This window comes from Aythya marila (genome assembly GCF_965140915.1).
Source record: "Aythya marila genome assembly, chromosome: 16".
Lineage (NCBI taxonomy): Eukaryota > Metazoa > Chordata > Aves > Anseriformes > Anatidae > Aythya > Aythya marila.
Window position 1 is genome coordinate 9894909 of NC_139057.1, and position 25563 is coordinate 9920471.

At 43.1% G+C, this 25563-nt stretch overlaps 2 protein-coding genes across 2 annotated transcripts; one reads left to right on the plus strand and one right to left on the minus strand.

Moving 5' to 3' along the window:
• Positions 1–340: 340 nt before the first annotated feature.
• Positions 341–5490, plus strand: EIF6 (eukaryotic translation initiation factor 6). The gene is made up of 6 exons (XM_082773574.1): positions 341–504; positions 614–699; positions 1761–1936; positions 3205–3381; positions 4008–4189; positions 5298–5490. The coding sequence occupies exons 1-6, from the start codon at positions 398–400 to the stop codon at positions 5305–5307; spliced, it is 738 nt and encodes a 245-aa protein (XP_082629700.1). The 5' UTR covers positions 341–397; the 3' UTR covers positions 5308–5490.
• Positions 5491–5653: 163 nt separating this feature from the next.
• Positions 5654–24112, minus strand: LOC309884517 (matrix metalloproteinase-24). The gene is made up of 5 exons (XM_082773572.1): positions 24047–24112; positions 17686–17900; positions 15912–16050; positions 13725–13991; positions 5654–11498 (listed from the first exon to the last, which is right to left on the minus strand). Exons 2-5 carry the CDS (start codon positions 17755–17757, stop codon positions 11161–11163), a joined length of 816 nt encoding a protein of 271 aa, XP_082629698.1. The 5' UTR covers positions 17758–17900; positions 24047–24112; the 3' UTR covers positions 5654–11160.
• Between the last annotated feature and the right edge of the window lie 1451 nt (positions 24113–25563).

The following is a 25563-nucleotide window of genomic DNA, read 5'->3' on the forward strand; positions in this document are numbered from 1 at the left end:
TCACAGATGGTGATGGCATGAGGTGACAGGTCCAGGCACAGGGACGGTGCAGCATCCAACTACGCGGATGCCAACGCTGTGTCTGAGCCCACAGCGGCGTGCCTGGACCCACGGTGCCATCTTTGTGTACACGGTGGCCTGCGAGGGCCAGGCCCGCGGCGCTGTGCAACTCCCCCAGCGCAACGCCGGAGCCCTGAGCTGGCTGTGGAGCCCTGAGGCGCTGTGCCACAGCCCCGGAAAATGGCGACAGGGCGGGGAGGGGCCGGCAGAGCGCCCGCTCCTCCCGGCGGGCGGGCGGCGCTGTTCCGCGGGGCGCTGCCGGGGCCGCCCCGCCCGCTGCCTTCCGCCGGGGTCGGGAGCTGCGGAGCCCGCGTGCGTTCGGCGAGGGGCCGCTGCCATGGCCGTCCGCGCCAGCTTCGAGAACAACAACGAGCTGGGCTGCTTCGCCAAGCTCACCAACGCCTACTGCCTGGTGGCGATCGGCGGCTCCGAGAACTTCTACAGGTGAGGGAGCCGCGAGGGCCCGGCTCGACTCGGCTCGGCTCGGCTCGGCTCGGCTCGGCCCGGCGGGACCCCCCCGCGGCTGACCCCTAACGGCTCCTTCTCCTTGCAGCGTGTTCGAGGGGGAGCTGTTCGGGACCATCCCGGTGGTGCACGCCTCCATCGCCGGCTGCCGCATCATCGGCAGGATGTGTGTGGGTAGGTGGCGGGGGGCACCCGGCCTCGGGGCCCGCAGGTGGGCGGGCAGGGCTGGGGAGGCCGACGCGTGGCTCCCCTCATCCGGGATTACAGCAAAGCTGTAGGAAATGAAGCTCACCCGGTTAAAAATCATAGAATGGCTCGGGTTGGAAGGGACCTTAAAGATCACCGAGTTTCAACCCCCCCCTGCCACACGCAGGGATGCCACCCACTAGGTGAGGCTGGCCACGGCCCCATCCAGCCTGGCCTTGAGCACCTTCACGGGTGGGGCACCCACAGCTCCTCTGGGCAGATTGTGCCGGTGCCTCACCACCCTTACAGTGAAGGATTTCCTCCTTTGCTAAAAAGCAAACAAACAAACAAACAAAAAAGACAGCAAGGGTAATAAAAAGCATCTTCTTCTCAAGGCCTGAAGACAGGTTATTGATGCACATAAATCTGCTTTCTGGTAAACTGGGAGAAACCATTCCATTTTTTTTCTGAAGGTTAATGGTTCAGGGCCAGGACTGGAGGGGTGAGGGCAAGGGAGGCATTACAGATGTGAAGGTCAAAGAAAATTCTTTCACTTGTCTCCAGCTAGTGGTGTACTATTCAGAAGAGCATGCTTTGTGCTTTCTTTTTGTTCCTGAAAAAATAAAAATGTATTTGTCCTATGTTACCAATTTGCTAAAGGAGAGTAACAAAATCAAGTGGAATTTGTAGGCTTTGTGAGGACAACCAGCATCTACTGGGGGAAATTTCATAACAAAGTGTTTCATTGAGAACCTTGTGTTTCCTTCAGTTCTGTTAAAAAAGAATAGTGAATAAAAGTAGTGTCATTTACCCATTTACATTCTTTAAGTTTGTGCTTCATCATGGCTTTCCCTCACCTGTGGTGCCATGTTATTTTGTTTGGGCTGATTTGTGGGCTTGAAATGAACAGATGGGGCGGGGCAGTTCCAGCCTTTTTCTGAACTGCAGTAAAGTAATAAGCACAATGGAAATAGTTGCTTTTAAAATTACTGTAATGTGGAATTGTTTTTCTTTCTTATGTATTACTTTCCTTTTTTTGGTCATTTTAGGGAACAGGCACGGGCTGTTGGTCCCAAGCAGTACAACAGACCAAGAGCTTCAACATATCCGCAATAGCCTTCCAGATTCTGTACGAATTCAGCGAGTAGAAGAGCGTCTCTCAGCACTAGGCAACGTCACTACCTGCAATGACTACGTAGCTCTTGTTCATCCAGATCTTGACAGGGTATACGGCTGTTACGCTTTTACATTCCTTATGGTTGCATCTGAAATTATTCTGAAGCTGCAATTGGAGTTTGTAGCTATTGTTGCATACTATAAGTAGCATGAATTCCAGAAGAGTTATGCTAACAGTTAAGCTAATATCATGTAGGAAGCTGTGCTGCCTCACATTTCCTTTCTTTTTGGGAGAGAAATCACAGAATTGAATTTGGGACTTTTGACTCTGTTTCAGTTGATCTTCTTCTTCTCCTATAATTTTCCTTATTTGTTAATGTGGAGCCTGCTGTAAATTCAGTGTGTGCTCTTTTTTGGCATACTGTAGTTAATGGTGGGAAGCCGTGGGATGTGGAAGTTAATTGTCAAGTGCAGTTTGCTATGTGTATATAAAATGGACCGAAAAAAGAGCATCTATGTGTGTAATAAAGAGCATAACAAATTTGATCAGGACTGTAGCAGTAGTTACAAAATGCTGCTGATCACATTGAAATTTCTAATAGAGTTGGAAGAGATCATAGATGATGCAGTGTGTGTGTTTACAGTGAGGTAAAAGAAAAATGGAAGCTCCTGTATGAAAGTTAAAAACAAGGGCAGGGGACATGAAGTTACTGCCAATTTATGTTTGAGAGCTGATACTTCAATAGCACTAGAGAGGTGAGTTGTGTGGCTACAGCTACTGAAGGTCCTGATGTTTTCTTTCAGTTTATGCTAAAGGTGACGGAAATGGTGTAAGGAGTGCAAAGACAAAAAAGAGGTCAAGGTAAAAGCCTTCGCAGGCAATAGTCTTTGCAGCATACTATGTTTTAAGTGTAAAAAGTATGGTAAGATGGCCAGAAAGGGAGAAATCAAAACCAGTTACAATGAAAACCTGCTGAGCTTTATCTGGAAGGGAAGGAAGTTCTTAGAGTTATGCAGAAGGTTAAGACAGTACTCAGGTCTGGGACAAAAAAGGACTGATTCACAGGGGAATACCTACACAACAGGTGTTGACACAGTTCATGTACTGCCAACATCTTTGAGAAAAAGGGGAGGAAGAGCATTTCTCAGTGGTGGTGTGTTTAGTTATAGGAGCCTTGCTTCCAGCTCAAGTGTGCACAAGTAAGTGGAAACACCTCTGGAGTACAGAGGTTGATCAAGAAGAGTGAGAGTATTTTATGATGATTTGATTGCAATGCGTGGTGAAAGGATCCCAGCTAGTTCTTTGCAAGAATAGCTTGACTTCAAATTCTAGAATACCATTTTGCTGAGGATTTTGTTCTCTTTCTCTGTTTGCAGGAGACTGAAGAGATCTTGGCAGATGTACTAAAGGTTGAAGTATTCAGGCAGACTGTAGCAGATCAGGTCCTGGTAGGAAGTTACTGTGTTTTTAGTAACCAAGGAGGAATTGTGCACCCCAAAACATCAATTGATGATCAGGATGAACTGTCTTCATTGCTTCAGGTTCCACTTGTGGTAAGGCATTTGTGTTTTTTCTTGCTGCTCCCTTCCATTTCTATTTTATGGTTTTAAAGTTTCTGCAGTCTCATGGTCTCTTTAGGTACTGTTTTCACTGCAGGGCTGTTCCAAAAGGGAGATGAGGCGAAGTCCTGAAGGAGGCCAGTCTTCTGAGATGTTTTCTCCACCTTTTCTGAGTTTGAATAAGCTGCATAGAGGCTTTAGTTTGCTTCTGAAACATTGCTCTGCTGAGGTTATGCAAGATTTGCTGATTCATTCATATGGAATACGAAATAGTCTGGTTTGGCTAAAGGCACATTTCAAAAAAATCGAGTAATAAAATCCTGTGCTGGCTCAGTTGGATTCGTTAATTTCAAGATTGCTGTGCCTTTATGCTTGTTTGCTAGATTTGTTATTTTAAACTGAATGTCACAAAATGTTCTTTCCAGCTACTGCAGGCTATCTGTTGACTTTTAAGTGTTTAAGTAAAATCTTTGTTGATGCCAGAAGCTTTAATCTTTTCAGGGGTGTGAGTTGAGGCCCTCTACTTAAGACCTAGTAATAAGGAAATGTAACAAAATGTGGTGATGTCAGTGTGCTCTGCAAACTACTGCTGATTATTATTATTTTTTTTTCTTCCCTAGGCTGGAACAGTGAATCGTGGCAGTGAGGTCATTGCAGCAGGAATGGTTGTAAATGACTGGTGTGCCTTCTGTGGACTGGACACAACTAGCACAGAGCTCTCCGTCATTGAGAGTATCTTCAGGTTGAACGAAGCTCAGCCAAGTACCATTGCTACCAATATGAGAGATTCCTTGATTGACAGGTAAGGAGGATACAGCTTCATCTATAATCATAATGAAAACAGTCAAGATCTTACGATAAGGAAGCTATAACACTAGCTGTTTCTCAAAGTTGATTTCTCTCTTTGCTTCCTCTTTGCTTTTATTGGGTTACTGACGAGAATTACCTTGTTGCAGAAAGGTTTGGTTTATGTAGTTGATAAGCATTCTTAGTCATGAATCATGACTGCATAACAGTTCTTGTTGCATTTAGAATTGCAAGATTTTTTTCTGAGGAAACGTAAAAGTAGCCACTTCAACTTTCAGATACTTTTGTTCTAAATGCCAGTGCTAAGTTTATGACACCTATGATTTTTTTTTACTTATTTATTTATTAATGGAAAACAAATCTTGTTTTAAAACTCAAGCGAAGTTACTGGCATTTTAACATCTTGGCTTTTTTTTTTTTTTAAGCCTTTATGTCAAAGGTTTTGTCCAAGTGGAATGCAGGTTATCTTTTTTTTTCTGCCTGGACTGGTAGTGATAGAGGACCTTCCTCACTTGTTGATATATACAAAAACTTTTACAGGGTTTAGGCATGGCTATAGGTGAATGTCCAGTGCGAACTTCATTTGGACTTTCAACTGATTGTAACTCTTATCATTGCAGTAATGCTAGAGGTGTGCTTTTGAGCTGCTTAGGCCACTGTAATTTACTTACAGAGTTCTCAGTTCTCATAAAAATGTATGGGAATGGTTTATGGCATAGAGAAAGAATAAGGAATTCCTTAATTTCTTCCAATGAAGAACTGTTTGAAAGAGTTATTCTTACCTTCACAGTTCCTATGTAAAGGCCTTATGCTTCTGAGCACAGCGTAAAACCATAATTAAACCTGTGCTAAGCTTTTAATAACTGCTTAGACAAGACTGATTTTCTTGCCTTTGCCAACTTGACGAATGTGTTCTTAGAGCTAGCTGTTAGCAGTCACCAGGTCTCCTTCACTCTTTTCACAAACTCATATGTTCTAGGAAGGGAAATTTGCTACTGGTCCTTTGTAGCTGGAGGTTGAGAACTGACTATACTGGTGTTTGGAAATGTCTTCTGCACTGTGGCACTCATTTTCTAAATCTTATTTCTGTTTTGTCTTTTTAGCTTGACATGAGCAGTGTTGGTTCAGGAAGCTCCTAAGGAGTGAAGTGTCAAGCAGCAGTTTGGATTACAGACATCTAGATCTTCTGTTGTTTCTGCAGGCCCAGCACCAGGAAGAGGCTACAAAAAAAAATGTAGTGTTTTGTAAACTAAGTATTGTTGCAAAACGTGACAAATAACATATATAAGTTGCAAATATGGAATGCTTTCTAACCCTTTGCTAATGTTCTCCAGTTTTTCTTCAGTTGTGCTTTCTTTGTGATGCTGACCGAAGTCCTCAATTTAGCCCACATATACTTTTGCCTTTTGGATATTGATCACTAGAGATTGTTTTGCCTTAAATAGCAGATTAGAGTTCTGCTGCGCAGCAGACTGTTTAAGCACGTATATGGCACTGCCTTCTCTTTTCACAGTCTTGCTAAACAGTAATATTTCTGCTGTAAGTGAACTTAAGAGCCCTTTGCATTTTGTATACCAAAAATATAGTAGTTTACTTGCCAAAAAATAATTCGGAAAGCATCACCTGTTCTTGTGACCTGACTTGCAGCTATTCTCATAGGGCTGGTGATTCTGAAGTGATTAGCTCAGATTAGAAATGGAGTTTCTCCAAGAAGTCAATACAGGGACTTAACAGCCAAGTGTAACTGCTTCCAAAGCAGTGGTATTTGATCTGTTGTCTGCAGATGTCTGGTGACATATATGCTACTTCAGAGGCATCTGCAAAAGAGCCTGGAAAAACATAGAGTTGCCAGTAGGCTTAAATGTGCTGTATGGGAGTTGGCCACCTACACTGGAAAGCTCTTAAAAGTCAGCACATCAAAAAGGGTTGAAGAATGTCATCTTGAGTTACCTTGGTGACAAAGGTTAAGTAACGCAGTTGTAAACAGTTACTGCATTCAGTAATATGTTTTGGGTTTGGGAGCTTGCTAATGAAGAGTTCTGCCTTTGTCTAGCAGTGACAGTGACATAAATGCTGCTTTCAGGTAGAAGATAGTCATTTACTTCTAAACAGAGCTGTTGCTCCTTGACCTCTCATTTCAGTTGCTTTTCTTGTGCTTGCTTCGTACAGGTATGCTGAACGCATACAAATGTCTCTACTTCCTATCCAAAGGGTATATGGAAGCTGCCTGCTTGCTTCCGTGTAGCTGTATTATTCTCAGCTGGATTCTCTTGAGGAGTTAAGTCCTGAAGGCAGTTAGGGCAGAACTCTTTTTTTGGCCCTGGTGGTTCAGGCTCTGTAGAATATTAAATAAACCTCCGCATATGTTGGACTGTCTGGATGTTTGGGGAACAATTTATAAGTTTTGGGTTGATTAAAGGTTGTTCCTCAGAGTTTTAAGTGAGGATTGCCATAGGATTGTCTCTGGTAATAGCAAGCCCTGTTATCTAGCTTGTCTAGAACGGTGACAGGCAGGGGCTGCCATTTCCAGACAGCTCACTTGTTCTCTGCCACTGGGGAAGCCTATAAGCAGGTTACAGCTCTTCATACAATTTGGCTAACAATTTCTGGTGTCTGTGGCCCCTTTAATGCAGTGGACAACCTTTTTTGTCACTCATTTCAGGTTTCTTCCTCTTAGCAAGTCTCAGTATTTAGAGTTAGACACTGTTTTTCTTTGGTCACCTCACAGGGCTCTGATAAGGAATAAATGGTAGTCTGACCATCGCTGTGGGTGTTAGCATATATTCATCAAGTGTGAAATGAGTAAAACTGCGTTTTTTGTCTCTACTTTTAATTACAGTCATTATGCAGAAATCCTAGTTTGTATTAATGAACTTGACGCGTGTTAAAAATTGCTTATATATAAGATACATTAATCCAGTTTCTGTGAAATCCAAATCCTTAAATAAGAAAGATACTAGGACAATGTTGGTGATAGAAATATGCCAAAGAGTGAGAGACAGACAGAAGAATAAGGTATTACTAACTGTGATGTATGACCTCCTATGAGTATTGCATTGAAACCTGGGAACTGGAAGGTGGCAAACATGTTATCACTTCTAAACAAAGGGTTTGTGGGATTTCTGAACTAGTAAGGTGGACCTGTGTACAAAGAAAACTATCAGAAACTAGTGAAGAGTGAAAGTAGTAGAAATGTGGATACATGATAGCATGAGAGAGCGTAAACCTGGTGCTTTAATGGCAAGTCCAACAAAGCCTATGGAGTTATTTAAATATGAAGTTTCTTTGTAATCTATCTGAACTTCCAAAAGGTATTTGCAAGGTATTGTGCCAAAGGCTTTTAAAGACCCTGGATAATCCTATGGAATGAGAGGGAGGCTCTTTCGTATGTTACAGGATGGGGGGGAAATAGAGCAAAAGGCTGAATTTTTCACTGCATTTTTATAGGGAGCTCAGTTGGAAGCCATGATGTTCAGCTTATTGTGTCCTGTTTAGGACAGGCAGTGGATTAGTGGAGCAAAATTTACTCAAAATGATTCATTCTGACTAATAGGGATGAGGACTACCTGATGTGGTGATGGGAGCTTGTGTTGAGGTGTAATGACCAATTACAAGGCAGAAGCTGATCCCTCTTAGAGTGGAGGTCCACCTCTGTTAAGACTATAGCGATTGTATGACTAGTGATTAATTGCTGATTGTATTTCCCTGCATATTTATCTGGAAAAATGAATGTACTTTACTGGTGATCAAATTATTCCCAGTCAAAATGTGGAGGAAAAAAAGAATGCAAAAAATGGGCTGCACCTTGGAGGAGCTGAAACTGCTGCGCTCAAGGTAAGCATGCCAGGACTGTCTTCTGTACAGATGGCACATACTGCAGGGCAGTGTGTATCAGTTGAGTAAGCACTGATGTTCCCTGCTCCCCTGTGGTGGCAATGTGTCCTGGTTCTGTGTGTCCGGACAAAAACTGGAATGTGGCCACCTGTCCCTGGAGGTGCTGATGGAAGGCGTGCTGAGTCAGTACTCAGGTGATGTGCTTGTTTTGCATTGGACAGGATCTCAGCAAAAAGCTCAGACATGGGAATATAAGGAACTGTTCCCTATGTGAATATTAACATTTGTGTCTGGATCCAGGTCACTCCAGGATTGTGCAGGTGTTAATCTAACTAAAAGTGAGATGACAACGGAGTGAACTGGGTTGTACTTGCAGAGTAAATGGGCCAACTGCTCATCTACCTGCCTCAGCCCCCCCAAGTGCCAACGCTTGTAGCTGTTGAGGGCTGTTTCTCAGCAACTAAAATGCTTACAGAAACATCTTATGCCCCTGGAAATCACGGACAAATTTATAACATTTACCTGCACCCAGAGGTGCACTGAACAAGCAGTTCAGTGTGCATCAGCAGCCAGTTACGAGGTGGTGATAAAAGGCACCAAACTATTTCTCCAGTTCTTTATAGCATCAGTTCTTCATGGAACACTGGACTTTGGCACTATAGGGCAGAAGGCTTACCTTATTGCAGCAGGGTGCCTGATTTTACAGGGCAATATGTAGCTGTCTGAGGGAACAGCTGAGCTTGCTTCAGACCAGCATCATGCACATGCTGCTTGTACAACTTGGCACTAAGTATAAGATTTTGAAGAAAAATATCTACAGCTGGGCACTAGGAAAAAAAAAAAAACAAACACCCCTCCCTCATACCCCAAAAACAGACATTTCTCTTGGTTGTTGGTTTTGGTTTTTTTTTTAATGATGGCTGTTGGAAGTTGCTCAAAGGTTTGGGCTGTCACAGTCCCAGAAGAGATGGCAGCGTACAGATGAGTTTGATGTGCCATGTGGCTGTGGCATTCATAGTGTGCATTCTACCACATATATAGTACACATAGCAACATACAGAGTAGCATGTAGGGGGGAGTGTCTAATTAATTGCTCTGATTTCATTTGGTCCTTTGCACTCCTTCATCCATCATGAGACATAACCACATTTTTTCACTAAAATTCAGTTTTGCATCTACTAGCTTCTCACTTATTTCATAATATGTTTGTAATACTTTTTAAACACAATAAACAGCGTGGCTATGGAAATCAATTATGAAAGACAAAATACAGTTTGAGACCACATGTTATGCAGTCCTAGTGGGCTTCACTAAGAAGTATCTATTTGTCTATCTGGCTTCATCATAGCAATAGTTGAATCCCAGTTAGAAATTCAGAATGCTAACAATCTTTCTGCTGCTTCATTCCTCATCATTGTAATTACAAATATTTATAGCATGTTTGTCAAGAAAATAAAAATCCTTGGATTTTTTTTCCATAGCTGACATGGAGCTGTATTTTTCTATACTAGTTGGACATTCTGTGCATTGAACTTCTATTGCACTGAATAAAATTCAGTTATATGCAGAGGGCTTACACTAATCACCTATTCCCTATAGTTAGCGTGCAAAGCAGTTCATATGCTTACATGAATGGCACTTTTGTACTGGGCAGGACTTCACCATTAGATTGCATTGCAGGAGACTCTTCTGCTTCTAGTTAACATGGTAGAAGTATCGGCATCAATAAGAAAATGGACTAAGTTTGTGGTTAGGACACAAAATCCTAAACCATTTACAATTGTAACAGGGATAAGCAGAAGCTACTGTTGTGGGAAGAGAGTCATGAAAAGTTACTAACTGAAAGTTCAGGTTTTTATTTAGTGTTTAACTGATTTTTATGGCTCTGTCAAATGTGGCTAGTGATGAACTCATTCTACTGTGTAGCATGCTTCCTTTGGTCCTCGCCAAATTCTTGCACGTGAAGAAGTGAGCAAAAACAAACAAACAACAAATTTCAAAGGCATACGATGTTTGTAACATCTACAGGGATTGGTTTTAGTTTTATAAACAGGCCTAATCCTTACTGTATCTTGACTATTTCAGCAAAATATACTGACGATCTCACTCCAAAAAAAAAAACATTTCCATTTTCCTGAAACCCAACATACAAATTCTACAGTCTAGTTACACATGCCACATAACAACAATTCATCTTTTCCCAGCATCTTTACAGGGGCAGAGTGCAGTCTACGTCTGTACATTTTTTGTTATACTGGTAATTATTGGTTCATTGTTTCTGGCTGATGGGAGCTTAAAACAGCATCATATGACATCTAAATATTTCATTAATGGCTCCCAAAACAAAAGCATATTCTCTTCCCCCCTCCCCCCCCTTTTTTTTAAGACTCAATTACTTTTTGTCTTTAGATTGTCCCAATCTAGGACTTGATATCACCAAGTAACATTACGGTGTCTGTTTTGGTGCTTCTTGAGCTTCTGCTCTGCACTCGTTTACCTCTCGGAGTACTTAATGGTTCCTCATGCACTGTGCTGAGTGGCAGCATCGATTAGTTATGAATGTACAAAACATCTGACCAGCAGGTATTGGAAAATTGTTTCCAGGTAATTCCCTGTTTTTTTGTAATAAACAAAGAAGATCTTTTAGAATGGCTCAGCATCAGAATGTCTTCTTACAGTACTGAATTGTTCCTGTTCATAGATTCCATGATCTTAATTCATTTATGAGACAGCTATTAAAAAAAATGGTTCTGTTCAGAGGTGGTTTAGCTACACTGGAGAATGCTGGGTTTAACAGGGAGCACTGATGCAGGGAACTGAAGGAAGTTTCCCAGGTCAGTTGAAACGTCTGAAGAAAATCTGTCTTGAAGTCTCAAGTCTCTGATGTTTGCAGAGTGAGCCTGTGGAGAATGGCACGCCAAGACTGACACGACTGAGGCAGTTAGAAGGAATGAGGCTCCACATTGCAAGGTTGCCTGCATTTTTTCCAGTTTTTCTGCTTCTTTCGGTCCCAGGATGTCCAAAACTTGTAAGTCACTGAAGTAGTTTTGTTTGGTAGGCTTTTTTAATGCTTTTATTTTTTTTGTCCATATCCTCATCAGATCAATGAGTTGAAATGTGCAGCTGACTGTGTCATACCCATTCCTGGACAGGTCTTTTGTAATACACAACGTTTTGCTGCACCTCTTTGTTTTTAAACTGGAAGATTGTGTACACCAAGACAAGGATACACAGAGACAAAATGCAAGGGATCACAACTGCAATTGCATTTACAGTGCTAGGCACATCGTTTATTGTCACCATAATATCCACATCATCGTGAGGGAGGCGCCTGTCTTTGCTTCTTTCAACATCTTTCTGATTACAGCCCATCCAGTCTTTGAGGATTGACCGGGGATAGCCTGGCTCCACACTCAGCCTCTGGTTATCAAACTTCCAATACTCCTTCCCTTTGTAGAAGTAGGTATAAACTAGGAGACAAAACAGAGAATATTTCTCATCACACCATTTCCAACAGGTTAAATTGTGCACATGTGAGGGTGTACAGAGAGCCTGAAAGGCTGGAGGGTGGTAGCTGTCTAGGTCAATAGTGCATTCATCTAGGGCATTCCAAAGCCATGGAAGTAAGATGACATTTTTAGAGCTTGATTAAAAGCAGAAACAGAGAAGGGATACCATCCAGATGGACCTGGAAAGGCTTGAGATGTGGGCCTGTGCAAACCTTATGAGGGTCAACAAGGCCAAGTGCAAGGTCCTGCACCTGGGATGGGGCAATCCCAAGCACAAATACAGCCTGGGTGAAGAATGGATTGAGAGCAGCTCCGAGGAGAGGAACCTGGGGGTGTTGGTTGATGGGATGCTCAACATGTGTGCTTGCATCCCAGAAAGCCAACCATATCCTGGGCTGCATCAAAAGAAGTGGGGCCAGTAGGGCAAAGGAGGGGATTGCCCACCTCAGCTCTGCTCTTGCAAGACCCCACGTGGAGTGCTGTGTTCAGCTCTGGTTCCCACCACATAAAGAGGATGTGGACCTGTTGGAGTGCGTCCAGAGGAGGGCTGTGAGGATCATCAGAGGGCTGGAGCACCTGTCCTATGGAGACAGGCTGAAAGAGTTGGGGTTGTTCAGCGTGGGGGAGAGATGGTTCTGGGGAGACCTTACAGTGGCCTTCCGATACCTTAAGGGGGCCTACAGGAAAGCTGGGGAAGGGCTCTGTCAGGGGCTGTAGTAAGGAGACGGGGTAATGGCTTTAAACTACAAGAGGGTAGATTTAGATTAGATGTAAGGAAGGAATTCTTTAAGGATAGCGAGACCCTAGCCCAGGTTGCCCAGAGAAGCTGTGGATGCTCCACCCCTGGCAGTGCCCAAGGCCAGGCTGGATGGGGCTTTGTGCAGCGTGGGCTGGTGGGAGGGGTCCCTGCCCATGGCAGGGGGTTGGAACTAAATGATCCTTAAAGACCACTTTCAACCCAAACAATCCTGATTTTTTCTACGATTCTATGATTTGAGAAGCCCTAACTTCTTGTTTGGCTTGTGGGGGCAATGTTGCTCACAGAACACCATTCCCCTTGGCCAAGACAAGCTGATGGCAGGATTTAAGCTGTGAATAACAAAAATACTGAGCTCACTTCTCTCCACCTAAATTTTAACGTAAGTGTTCTGCAGTGATTTGTTTTTTACTAAAGCATCTGTAATATTTACTCATCATTACCAAGCTGTTAACAGTCTGAATATTGACAGTGTTTGCCTTGGTGTGATAGTATTTGGATGGATACACAAGTGTTTCTCTTTACCCCACCTGAGAAAGCAAATACTGAATAAAACAAGTCATTTTGATGACAGAATCTGAAAGATTTGGACTTCGTTAAGAAACGGTCTTGTCCTGCTGCTAATAACAGGCAGATGGTTTATGCTACATGTTGTCTGAAGTATCCTTCATCTCTACAGAGGACTCCAAGCTTCCTTTTTTAATCACTCTTAAGTGATTATTTTTTTTTGGGGGGGAAAAGGAAAGGGAAAGGAACACCAGTGAACGTGACTCTCCTTTATCTAGCCTCTTGCTTAGCTGGCTGTCACTGCAGTATTCCAGATGTATTGGAAAGCCCAACCCCAGAGCCCTTGTCCCACACCACAGCCCTCAAGTTAAACAAGGGCTCAATGGACAAACCCCTTCTGTTAGTTCTTCCCTAGTTGGCGGAAAGGGAAGAAATCTTCAAGTCAGAGAAAGAAATGCTCTAGAAGGAGCCTCTAGAGGTCCAAACCCATGCTCGGGGCATGTCTAACTTCAAAGTACATCCAGAAGGTTGGAGCCTGTAATAGGAAGAGAGCAACTGAGCTAGCTACAGCTAAGAGAACAGGAGAAAAAAAACAATAAGGTATGGCATCCCCACAGTCACAGCCTGGGAATGCTTGGTTAGGGACTCTTGTGGAAGCAAAACCAGAAAAAGTCCTTTTCCCATCCCAAATGGCTAGTATTAGAGTAATGTGGTTTAGTGGCTTGGAGGTACCTGGGCTGGGATGAGGGTCAGGAAGAATTGTAGACTGCCTGTGCTTGCAGGTGTCACTGTGGCCTTGGGCAGCCTGAGATGTGAGTCCTACCTCAGTGGAAAAATTTAAAACACCCCAAACCCAACAACGCAACTCCTGAGCTTGGTAAGATACTATTGGTCTAACTTGTATAATGATTACAGATACATACAGCCTTCTTTGCTGATAAAAGCTCCCTGTGGCGCCTGAGGGATTCCTCTCCACACAGTGATGGGCTTTGGGTATCCTGGGTCCGTTGCTCTCTTGTCCTCGTTGTATCTCCAATACCTGTCTCCTTTGAAGAAGTAGGTTTTGCCTACAGGCTCCCAGCGCAAAGCCGTGTCAATGCCTTCCCGGGGCAGACAGTTACCCAGCTCCACCAAACTGTGTGGGTATCCAGGCTCTGCTGTCACTTCTTTAAAAACCCAGTATTTATCTCCTGGAGACGAACAGGGATACAAGCAACATATGAGTATGCCTAATTAGTAGTTAAAGTGATACAAATGCAAAACACCTACACTGAACCACAGCATGGTGGTGACTTCTGGGCTTAAATGTATTATGTGAAAAGTTCCTCCTTGGCATTTTAAACCTGTAGCCTCTTGATTTTATTTGACACTCTAGCTCTTGTTTTGGAAATGTTAAACAATGCTTTCCCATTCACATACTCTAGGCCAGTCTTGATTTGAAAGGCTTCTCTCACATCCTGTCTTCGTCAGCTCTCATTGAGGCTGAGGAGTTCTAGGATATTTAATTGTTCCTTGTAGAAGGCCAGTCCATACTTTTTGCTAATTTCCATTGCCTTTCTTAGAGCCTTCTCTAGTTTTAATACATTTTACTGAGCTGAGGGACTGAAGCCGCATGCAGTATATTAGAAGACCACATGTACTTTGCATCTGTACGGGGGCATGGTGATGACTTCCAGCTACTCTTCCTTGCTTACAATTTGATCATGCTCAGAAACTGTCACAGTGCAAGGAGATGATATGGGCCTCACATAAAGATGGCCATATGGACTCTTCAGAGAAAACACCCATAACACATTTTTCCAGCACCTCGAAAAGATGTGAGCAGATCATGACACAGAAGCTCACATTGCACTGACAGGAAACAATATGTAGGAAACAGTAGTGTGCCCCTCTTAGACTAGAACAAGGACCGGGACTATAAATCAAGTGCCATGTACCTTCCATAAAAGCCACCAACATGCTTTAAGTCAACTAGCCATATTGATGCCTCACTGATCTCATTATGAACAACCTCTTGTTACAGATGTTTAATGGAAGCCTTTGATTAATGGGCAGTGGCCACAATTAAAGGTCTTCTTCAAGGATACTGACTACATTCTTCCTAATATTTCCCCAGACTCTTCCGATCAAGGTGTCAAAACCTTCATAATTGTCTAGAAGTGTGGTTTGGGGTTGCCCTGTATCTGGAGAAGCTCCAAGATGATGCCACAACATGTTCAAGGAGACAGGCAGGAGCCTCACACTCCCTGAGGAACAGGAACTGTTTCTCATTACCTGGAATTACATGGAAGCCAATATCTACTGAACTATATTAGCTTTATACAGAGATTGTACTGGCAAGGCCAACCCACACTAAGGAATATGTTAAGGCTTGGCTATCACATTGGAAGGTGAAAATCAAAGGAGAACTTTTATGTATGGCTCAGTTGTTAGAAGGACTAACAACCATTAGTAAAAATCTAGCAAAAATATGTAAGAAAAAGACAGGTCTGTGCTAACAGCCTCCCTGTTCCATTTATTCTTGTACAGCCCACATTGCTTACTGGACTAAAATGTTTTAGGGGTGTTGTCACAGAAACTACCTTTGCTAGTGCCTCTAGGGCAGAGAAGATGAGCCCTCTGTGACTCAGCTGCATGGCAAATAGTCAACCAAGCACTTCTACACGGGGATAGAGATTTTTTTCAAGACTGCAGGAGGTCCTGTAGCTGAACTTTCAACCCAAGTTGCAACTGACTGACTCACTGAACTCCCTTTGTAGCAGACTTTGACCCAGGAGAGCAGATCTGTCCCTGAACGTGATGGTATATAGGCCAGCAGTAAAGCCTCAGGAGGTTGCGCAGCACCAGTGATCTGCACTGTTCTGCAGCAGTTTGCACTTGGCAAATGAGCAAGGAGAGGCGCTGGTTCTGCTGTGCAATGACACATCTTTTCTGACTCTTTGATTTGAAATCAAAGCTGTTAAGCTGGTCAGTGGAACAGGAAACTTTAGTTGCTGGAAGTGCCCCCTTGGAAAAGGACAGGGATTCAGTGAACCCATTTTCATCATCTTAATGCTTTAATTGTGTGATGTGAGGCAGGTGTAGCAGGCTCATACTGAAATATACTGTACCTTTGAAGAAAACAAATTTTCCATCAGACCTCTCGTAGGCTGCATCAATCTTTGCAGGAAGACCTTTCCAGAACTGCTCAATTTGCATGGGATATCCTTCCTGCACCCGGTTGTTGCGCAGACGCCAGAACCAGCGATCCTGAGAAAATCAGAAAGCTCTTCAGACTGAGTACTTTCATCTTGCAGTCTGGCATCAAGCACTACTAATCCATGCCTAAGCCTGTAGCCATTAAAGGTAGAAGTCCTGGTCTGGATGAGAGCTCCAATGCTGCCCAACACCAATCCCAGTGAGGGAAGCACTTCATGGGGAAGATGGCAGCCAAAAGGGTAACAAGATGATTATTGGTACTGTGAAAAAGGGTGGACAGAAGGAGAAGAAAAAGAAGCAGGGGGAAGCAAGTTTACAGTTATATGACCTCCCAGGAGAGCTGGTGCTCAACTATCTGACCTTAGGACAGCCATACAGTGTATACCACTATGTATACCACCACATATGGTGACTGTGTGAAACACACAACATCCATAGGCCCGAAGGAGTTATTAAATATCCCTTTAGATATAAGATCATTAGTTAAAGACATAGTGGATGCTCAGGGAAGAGTAAGAGGAGGACAGAGTCTCTGATACTTCTCCAAATACCTTCAACAATTTTCAATTCAGACATTTTCTGTGGCTGATGTGTTCTGTACATTTAATAACCTTCCATATTTCCCACTCCACATTCATACCCAGTGGGCAGAGTGAAAGCCTTGGGTATTTTGGGAGTAGGACCATGGTTTTTCAGATGCAAGGTGATCTAACGTACATGGCTCAAATTCAACTTGATGTCAACCACAACCCCCAGATCCCTCTCTGTGGGGCTGCTCCCCAGCACCTCATTGCCCAGTCTGCACATGTAGCCAGGGTTGCCCCTTCCCAGGTGCAGGAGCCGGCACTTGCTCTTATTAAACTTCATGTGGTTGGTGATTGCCCAGCTCTCCAGTCTGTCCAGATCTCTCTGCAAGGCCTTTCCACCCTCATCCGAGTCCACAACTCCTCCAAGTTTAGTGTCATTGGCAAATTTGCTCAAAACACCTTCTAGTCCTACGTCCAAATCGTTTATAAAAACATAGAAGAGGACTGGCCCTAAACTGGAACCTTGGGGGAACCCACTGGTGACCATCCGCCAGCCAGATGTGGACCCATTTAGCGTAACCCTTTGAGCTCTTCCGTAAGACAATTGCTCACCCATTGTATGATGTTTTTGTTTAGCTGTATGCTGGACATTCTGTCCAGTAGGATCCTATAGGAAACTGCATCAAAAGCTTTACTGAAATCCAAAAGGATCACATCAGCTGGTTTCTCTTGATCGACTAGATGGGTGATCTTATCATAAAAGGAAATCAAATTTGTTAAACAGGACCTACCCCTCGTGAACCAATGTTGGCTGGGACCAATGAATGCATTGTCCCCCAGGTGCACTTCAATAACTTCAAAGACCATCTTCTCCATAATTTTACCAGGCACTGATGTGAGGCTGATGAGTTCACTTTTTGGTGCACAGACACCAAAATTCTGTTTAGTCTGTAAATCCCATTAGGCACTGTTTCAAAATATTACAAAGCCAGTCTGCTTACAGTTCCCTCTAACATTACTCATTTAGCAGCCTCAGAGGAACAGAGCTACCTTTAGAGACACTTCAAATGTAACGGTAACTACCTTATACTTTTATTCATCTTTTCCAGTAATGAAACTAAAGAAAACCATCCATGAGATAAGCAAGAATTTTTAGTACCTTGAAAACAAACATTTCTCCTCTAAAGAGAGCCACAGTGTTAAAGTTGCCATCGCAGATGTTGGGTTTCATGCCAGGAGGAGATGGCCTGTCACCTAGAGGAGGACTAGGAGGTCGTGGCTGTCTCTCGTGTTTCCTTTCTGAAGTGGAGTGAATTCTGCGAACAGGAAGAGTCGGTAAAGGCCTGGTTGGCTCCAAGGGCTCAACAGGAGGACCTAGAATTGAAAAGAAAAATGTTTAGTGAAGTGGGCAATTTTGGATTTTCTGTACTTTCCTCAGGTTTTAAAAGGCAACAGGCTGGATGAAGTGTGTTGTGAGGAATGTATATATTCTTTATGAACTATGTACACATAAGAGATCATTCCCTAGAAATGGGAAGCAGAACAAAATGTATACACACATGAAAGAGGTCCCAGAACAAACAAGGGATACGAACTGAAGAAGAGACAGTGTGTTTGTGTAGGTCTTTCCAAGGAGGCTGTAGATAAAAGGAGGATGCACACCAATCACATTCCCAAATGAGATTAAAGGTAATAGCCATTGAACAGAAATGTTTATTAGTCCATAACAACAACAACAACCAGAACAAAGTTATATTGAAGATACTGCTGCAAACTAAGGGAAACTGCAGAGGAATTTAGAAATTAGAAGGCAATTACTTTATTGCAGATTAGTCACTAATCTTCCTCTTCAGAACACCATAGGAACTCCAACAAACAACTGTGATAAGGGCCTTTGCTCTCATTCCATCATTCAGATGATGCCTTCCCCCCTACAAGCACAGCTCTTCCCTTCGATCCTTACCCAGATTATTCTGGGGATCTTACAGGGCTGCAAGAATGTAAAGAACTATAATAAATATAAGCAGCTGAGACTTGGAGCAAAGGTCTGCTTTTGAAATGACTGTCCCACAGGAAAATTTCATTAACAGTGATAAAATCTGGTCCATACCTAATTAAGAAAATCATGGTAAGATTTCTTGTTGTTTCTCAGAGACAGCCCCAAGTTAGCATGAAAATAAACAAAAGGCTACAAGAAGCAAGAGATTTGGCAAGTTTTACGTTTGATGTAATTAAATAGGATTTGATTTGATTGTTTATAGATCATGGTTTCCATCTCTTTCTGAAAAGTGATTTTTAAGCAGCTATGTAAAGAGATTGCAGGAAAAAAACTTTCATCACCAGGCAGAACAGGGGCTAACTGCTATCAGTCTCACTGTCTTAGGGGTTCAAGCACTGATGTGCTTCACATCAGCTGTATTACTGGGTGAAGCTTGTCCTCACAGGCCACTGCAAGAAGAGCTATCCTGTTGTGTATGATTGTCTTGCTCAAACCCAGAGAAGGCATCTACTAGTAAGGATATAGATACTCATGGAGGCTACGCACCTGTGGGATCAGAACAGTTTTGCAGATGAACATTCTGAACTATGATGCCTAAAATGATAGTTGGGTGTCCAAGCTCACATATCAACTTAGATCTTAAATGTTACATTTTCAAAAGGTTCCTATAATGATCAAGTGCTTAACATGGCCTAGAAGGGTGACAGGGTCAGTGAAAATCATTACAGATAGTGACAAAGAAGTCATCAGAGAAAGTCATCACATTTAACTGTTATTGAGATTCTAACAAGAATTATGTCCATAGGTTTCATGGATGTTATGTTCAGAAAGTGCCACTCCGATAGTATAGTCCAACTTCCTGTATAATTAGGCCAGAAACCTCCAGCTGCTAATCCTGTGACAAATCTAGTGTTTTTTTGTGCAGATACAGGATATTTTCCAGGAAGAGACATCTCGTTTGGGCTTCAAGTCTTCAAACTTCACAAACTTCAAGACATTACATAAAATATGTAATGCACAAATTGTTCCAGTCATTAAGCCCCTGTCATTTCTGAAATCTGTCTGACTTACTGTCTGAATTTGTGCAGGTTTAGATTCATTGTTTTTTTTTGGTTTTTTTTTTTTTTTTCCTTTTCTATCTCTAGTCTCTCAACATTTAGGTGTTTATAGATCTTGATAAGGATGAACTTTAAAGTTCCCTTAATGAGCTAAATGGCCCAATTCCACCTGTTCCTACAATGTCTTTTGGTTTTGAGATCTTGAAACTTGTCTTACAGCTGTTTTGCAAAGTGTTGCAAATGGATAACAGTATTTCTATATGATGACTTGTCCTTACCATGTTGTATTTTGTGCCATCTTTAATTTTTAATAACAATTGTTTTTATTTACTCCAGAACTATGATAAAAGACATTGAATATTGTTCATGGAAACTCTTTAGATGAGGATTCACAGTGTAAAATTATTCTTGGAAAGCTGTCAGATAATTTGCCTACATTAAATGAATAAAAATACTACTCTGTTACCTTGTATTTCTCATTCTCCTCCAATCTTAGCTGGTTAGTGCCCTGTATCTTAGCAGGCCATAAATTTCTCTTAAATCAAGTTCCCAAACTGTGATACTGCTATTACTGATGATCTGTGATTTTCTTCCCCTACTGGTATGCAGTAAATATTTCCAGGTACTGCCTGTCATAGGAGCCAACAGGATTAGCGTCCCCCTCTTGTTGGATATGTCAGTATGGGTGCATCTACACTAGTGTTTCCAGTGAGCTCAGGTGTGTGCTTTTGAAGAGAATTTCTCAATTATTTTCAATATCTGTGCCTTGGTTCACATCAAAACACATTAAACTATTTTTGGATGAAGCTAAGTTTGAAAAATGCATTTCAGGAGCATATCTAGGATACTGCAGCTGCAAATGGGCATCACAGGGAAAGACTAGAGATAATCTGCAGTAACCCCATTCCCCCAGCTGCTGTCAGAGTAAGTGTCAAGTCCTCAGCACTCTGTAACACCATCCCTAAATAACTGCTGCATCTACAGATGTGCTAGTATTATTCTTGCTAACAGCCATAGATGTTGTTTGCTAATATAGCCATAGGTAACATATTGTCATGTGAAGTATGTGCAAAAGCAACTCCTGCAATGAGCTACACACTAGCTGGCACTTCTGATTTAGGCTGGAAAGCTCATGGAAGTAGGACTGAGTTGGTACAGTGGGACATGATGCCAGAGGAAGGGATGGGAATGTGGAAAGGTCCCAGGCTGATCCTATACACTGAAGGCCAGAGTTCTGGTTTGTTCAGCTGTGACATGGGAACATGGTCCTCAGCTCTTGCTTTGACAAATTAAATGGGCCAAGAAACTGGAGACCTGTTTTGTCTACCCGAATATGTTGCAAAATGTCATTTGGATTCCTGTGCTAGCAGACTACTGCAAAGTTCACCTTTCTAAACGAGATTGCAGCATGTTGCTACAGCAGTGCAACCGAGGTGTAGTTATTTGTTCCCCGCTCTGCAAGAGGCTAACGTGCTGACCAAATCAAAGATGCATTTCTGTTGCCATTTATGGATCAGAAAAGCTTCTTTGGTTGCCAGTTTAATTGATATGGTGGAGCATCTTCATAAGACACCTATTTGGTAGTTTGTGAAGGACCACCAACTGTTTCAGCACAAAGTCTACACCTGGAAAGATCCCTGTATTTTAAGAAGCAGTTAGAAGTAAACCCACATGACTGTAGGGAGGGCTCCAAGGACTACTGTTGCCTTTAAACAGGGTGAGATGGGCAGCAGTCTGCAATGCAGAGAGGAACACCTGCTGCCAGAGGGAACTGTCTGGGAGGGACCCAAGAAGTCGCTGTGTTATGTATGTGTGTGCTGTATTCAAACTGTTTGATGGAAAGACCCCTAGCGAGAAAGGGAGTGAATGCCAAGTCAGGGCTGTTCTGCTTCTCAGACACAGCAAATGGACAGAAATGCTGAAACCAACAGCCATTTTGGATTTCCAGAAATAATAAGCCAAAAAATCCACACTTCGAGAGAAGAGAGCAAGAATACAGTCTTATAGAGATGACTGTAATAACATAAGGAGATGAAAATATTTTAAAACTCTCTTTCAAAGTAAAAAAGGCTGAGACAGGAATAGTATCTAAAGACACTAATGTTAAATGTGTCTGACAGGTCAAAAAGACATAAGCTGATATATTGTGCAGAATACAGACTATAGTTTTGTAATCATATGCTATAATTTAATGTTTCATCAATCATTGGAGGTATTCAAGATTCAATGAATTAGAGTTTGTTTTTTTGTTGTTGTTGTTGTTTTTTGTTTTTTTGTTTCTGGCATGTAAATCCTTTTTACAGAGATAATTAAAAAAAAAAAACGCAAAACAAAACAGTCTTTTTTTAGATGAGTATCTCTAAATTGTTAGAACAGCTGAATTGTCATGGAAAGAATCAAAACCATAACAAAACAGAGCATTAATGAAATGGGTTAAAACTATAGGAGTACAGGCAACTCTGCAAATTCAGGAAATTTGGGAATGGGCTATTCTGGTTCATCATATGGACTAGCGATAGGTACTGGGACGGGCAGAAAGGCAGCAAGACAGGATGGTGGAGCAGCACTGGGAAAAATTGTCCCAAGATGTTTGTGGACTCTCCAGCCTGGAGGCTTTCAGGGCTCACTAGAGAAAGCCATGAATGGGGCCAAGTAGTGTTGGCAAGTCTGCTACAGGTGGAAGTTCCAACTACAGACATAGGAGAACGCTTCCAGCCCAAATGCTTTCTATACCACTATGAAAAAGACCAACAGTGTAAGTGACAGAGGAAATAAAACTGCTTCATTTCCCAGGGTAAAGTGAGCTGTGTAAGAATGAAATAGCAATGTGCACAATGAGAGGGGACAAGGGGATGTGCTGTGAGCAGAGAAGCTGTGGACTCCAGCTTCAGCATTCGCAAAGATTTGCAGGGTATACCTGCTGCTGGACACCTGGTAGCTGTATTTGTGACTGCAGCTGGTAAAAACAATCCCTTTCTTGTTTCACAGATTTGCAGCACCAGGCAAGACTAAGAAACCATCTTGTGTTGTCTGCTGTGTAGCATGTATCCATACTTCATTCCTGTTCAAACCATGTTAGTTTTAAACATATTTAATATTAAAAAGAGGGAAAGCCGGAAATGAAAAGCTCACTGCAATCTTTAGTAAAACTGTTCCAGCCAAAAGGTACCCCAGGAATTAAAAGTACTGCCTTTCATTTACAGCTGGGGTTTGGAGAACTTGAATTTGTTCATCTTTCCCAAGGAACGTGAGAGGCCATTCTTGTAGTTTGGTTTTCGGAGCAGGTGCTTGGCCTTGATCCACAATCAAATACACAGATGTCAGCACTGACTGTTGCCACACCTAACTTCAAGGTGCCAGGCCCAGGGGTGGCATCCCTGGGCTTTGGTTCTCTTCTCCCTAAACAAGGGATAAGACAAGTGTGATGCCCCACTTAGATGCTTTAAAGGCAGGTCTCTGGAGTACAGAATGTTGCTGTGCAAAAGGATGGCTTGAGGGCCTTCCCATGGGGATGAAGGTTTACATGGGGTGCTTTTTCTGTTACACCAAGGGCTCAGATTCACAAGCAAGGACCACTCGTACACCAGGCTACAGCTACCCTACCCATGCTGCACAACAGCAGTCACATTCAACTCTCTTAAGGCTTATGTCCCCAAAGTCACAGTCTTCTGTAGTGAAGAAGAAAGTTAAAATAGCCCCTGCAACTCTTAAAGGCTTTCATTAATCCTGAGATGCCACTGAAATTTGGTCTACAGTTAGGGGGATGGAAAGCAGTAGCACAGCCTGCCCATTGCTGAAGAAAGATGCTCTCTTGTAAGATATGAGCCGCTTTTGGAGCCCAACCTGGCACAAAAGCAGAATGAACAGACCCTATATAGTTTGCCAATCATTGCTATTACATTAGTGTCATGACTGTAACCTGCTTTCAAAATAGATGGCTAAGGGCAGGATATAACAGTTTTATGAGCAGCAGAGATGACCGTGAACAAAGAGTTACTTAACAGATGCTGGCACCCTGGTATTTATTATGGAAACTGATTACACCCACCTAATTACACCCACTGATATGACTAACTAGGCAGTATTGCACACAAATCACAGCCTCTATCACTACATTTCCAAACAACTTCAGAGAATCAGTCAGAGCAAATCTCATTGAGAGAAAATTAAGTGAGAGGCTGTTGCTTGGGTCTGCTATTGAGCCTGAACCCGGTCATTGGGTCTGCACCTAGTTATTGTGTGTGATTCCAGCACCGGGGCCGAACCCTCCCCTGGGGCTGACCCTACAGCCATTCCCACACAAGAAGCAGGCAAGAAACCCCCTGGAGCCAGAAACTCTGCTCCATAGGGAGGCACCTTGCTGGGACTTTACAGACACTGTGTGGAGAAGAAGACTTTCTTCCTCTCTATTACAACCAAGGCAAAAAAAAATGTCAGAAAGCTTTTGGGTCACAGCAGATCACCTTCGGAGTGTGACTTCCGCCACTGGCACTTAGCCTCCTCCCTTCATGCTTCCTCTGTCGCAGACCATCTGAATACCAAGGTGACCTGTGAAGATAACACAGAGAGAGGAGGCATTTAGGAGCCACTGTGTCGATAGTTGAGGACAAAATATAATTGTACTGTCCTCCCGGCTATTGACAGAGTGTTCCCTCAACTGCACAACACCCGCCTGGAGGCATCCTGCACGGCTTGGCATCCATCAGGGCCAGCTCTGCATGAGCCAAGCGGCTCTCCAAGCCTGCCAGTGCAGAGGACATCCTTTGTTGCAGGTCAGGGGAGAGAAAAATCCACCTGCAAACAAAGGTGTTTCTTTATTCTCTTAATATTCACTCCAGGAATAAGACTACCAACAGGACTACAGCCAGGAAGTTAGGCTTTTGAATAAAATACAGGGAACTTAGGGTTGTAAAACAGTGAGGTACGTGTTTTTGCAGGACTTAGCCATCTATGCAGGTACAAAGGAAAGGCTTTTCAGATGAAAATCAAAATGTATGATCCAAAGGAGCATGGGAGAGTGAGAGAAACACACTGGGATGCTCTGCAGACCCCACAGAGAGAGGTCCCTGCTCATATTAAACGAGCTAGTTGCCAATGAGCTATCTCAGGGAGGAGAGATGGTCCACCCACAACAGCTCAACACTCAGGAAGGACTCCAGGAGTCCATGGCTGAAATCCTTGCTCTAAACAAAAAGAAATGCTTTCCTGGGCTCTGTAACAAGGTGATTCACCTTGCATTTGAGTTCTCTGCTTTGGGGTCAATAAAAGTGGGTCCAAAATTCCTGGGCTGACCTTAGGCAGAAGAAGGATGAGAGTTTAGGGCTCTGCAAGATGCTCCAGATGTGGTGCCTGCAGCCCAGTTTCCCTCTGGAAAAAAAACAAACATTAAGAAGCCTGACATTCACTCCACTTCAAAACAAAGCACTTTTTTGTACTCCAAAAAATCTGTAGGATGAAAGAAGTTTTTCCTGCCCAGCCATACCATAAAGCAGTGCTCCTCCTTTAGCTCAGAAAGTGCCTAAGAAGGGTGGGGCTCCCCGCTTTGCCAGGGGACAGCTAGTCAGTGTGGGCCAGCTCCCTCCTCTCAAGCCCAAGGTGTACAGCTCCAGGGCCAGCATGGTTGCAGGTGAGTCCCTGCATCGTGGCTGAGACCTTCATGGGTCATGTGGGCCTCAGGGATACCACAGGTGGTTACTCCCTGCCTGCATTTTGTAAGAATGGGAATGGAGATCTGGTGTATAGCAGGTGAGACTCAGTGGATGCACCAGAGGTGGAATCCGATGTTTTGTTCTGGGTCCTACAGAGTCGCTAGAAAGAAGGAAAGGTGAACATGAAGGGAAGCAACAGAGAGAGAGAATCTGGTATTTCTGTAGCATGCCAGAGATGTGTAATCATGGCAGATCTTTTCAGTTCTCTTATTGACAAATGTTGTCCTTCTCCTGCCCTCTGTGGAGCATGGATCTAAAAGTCCCAGATCTGG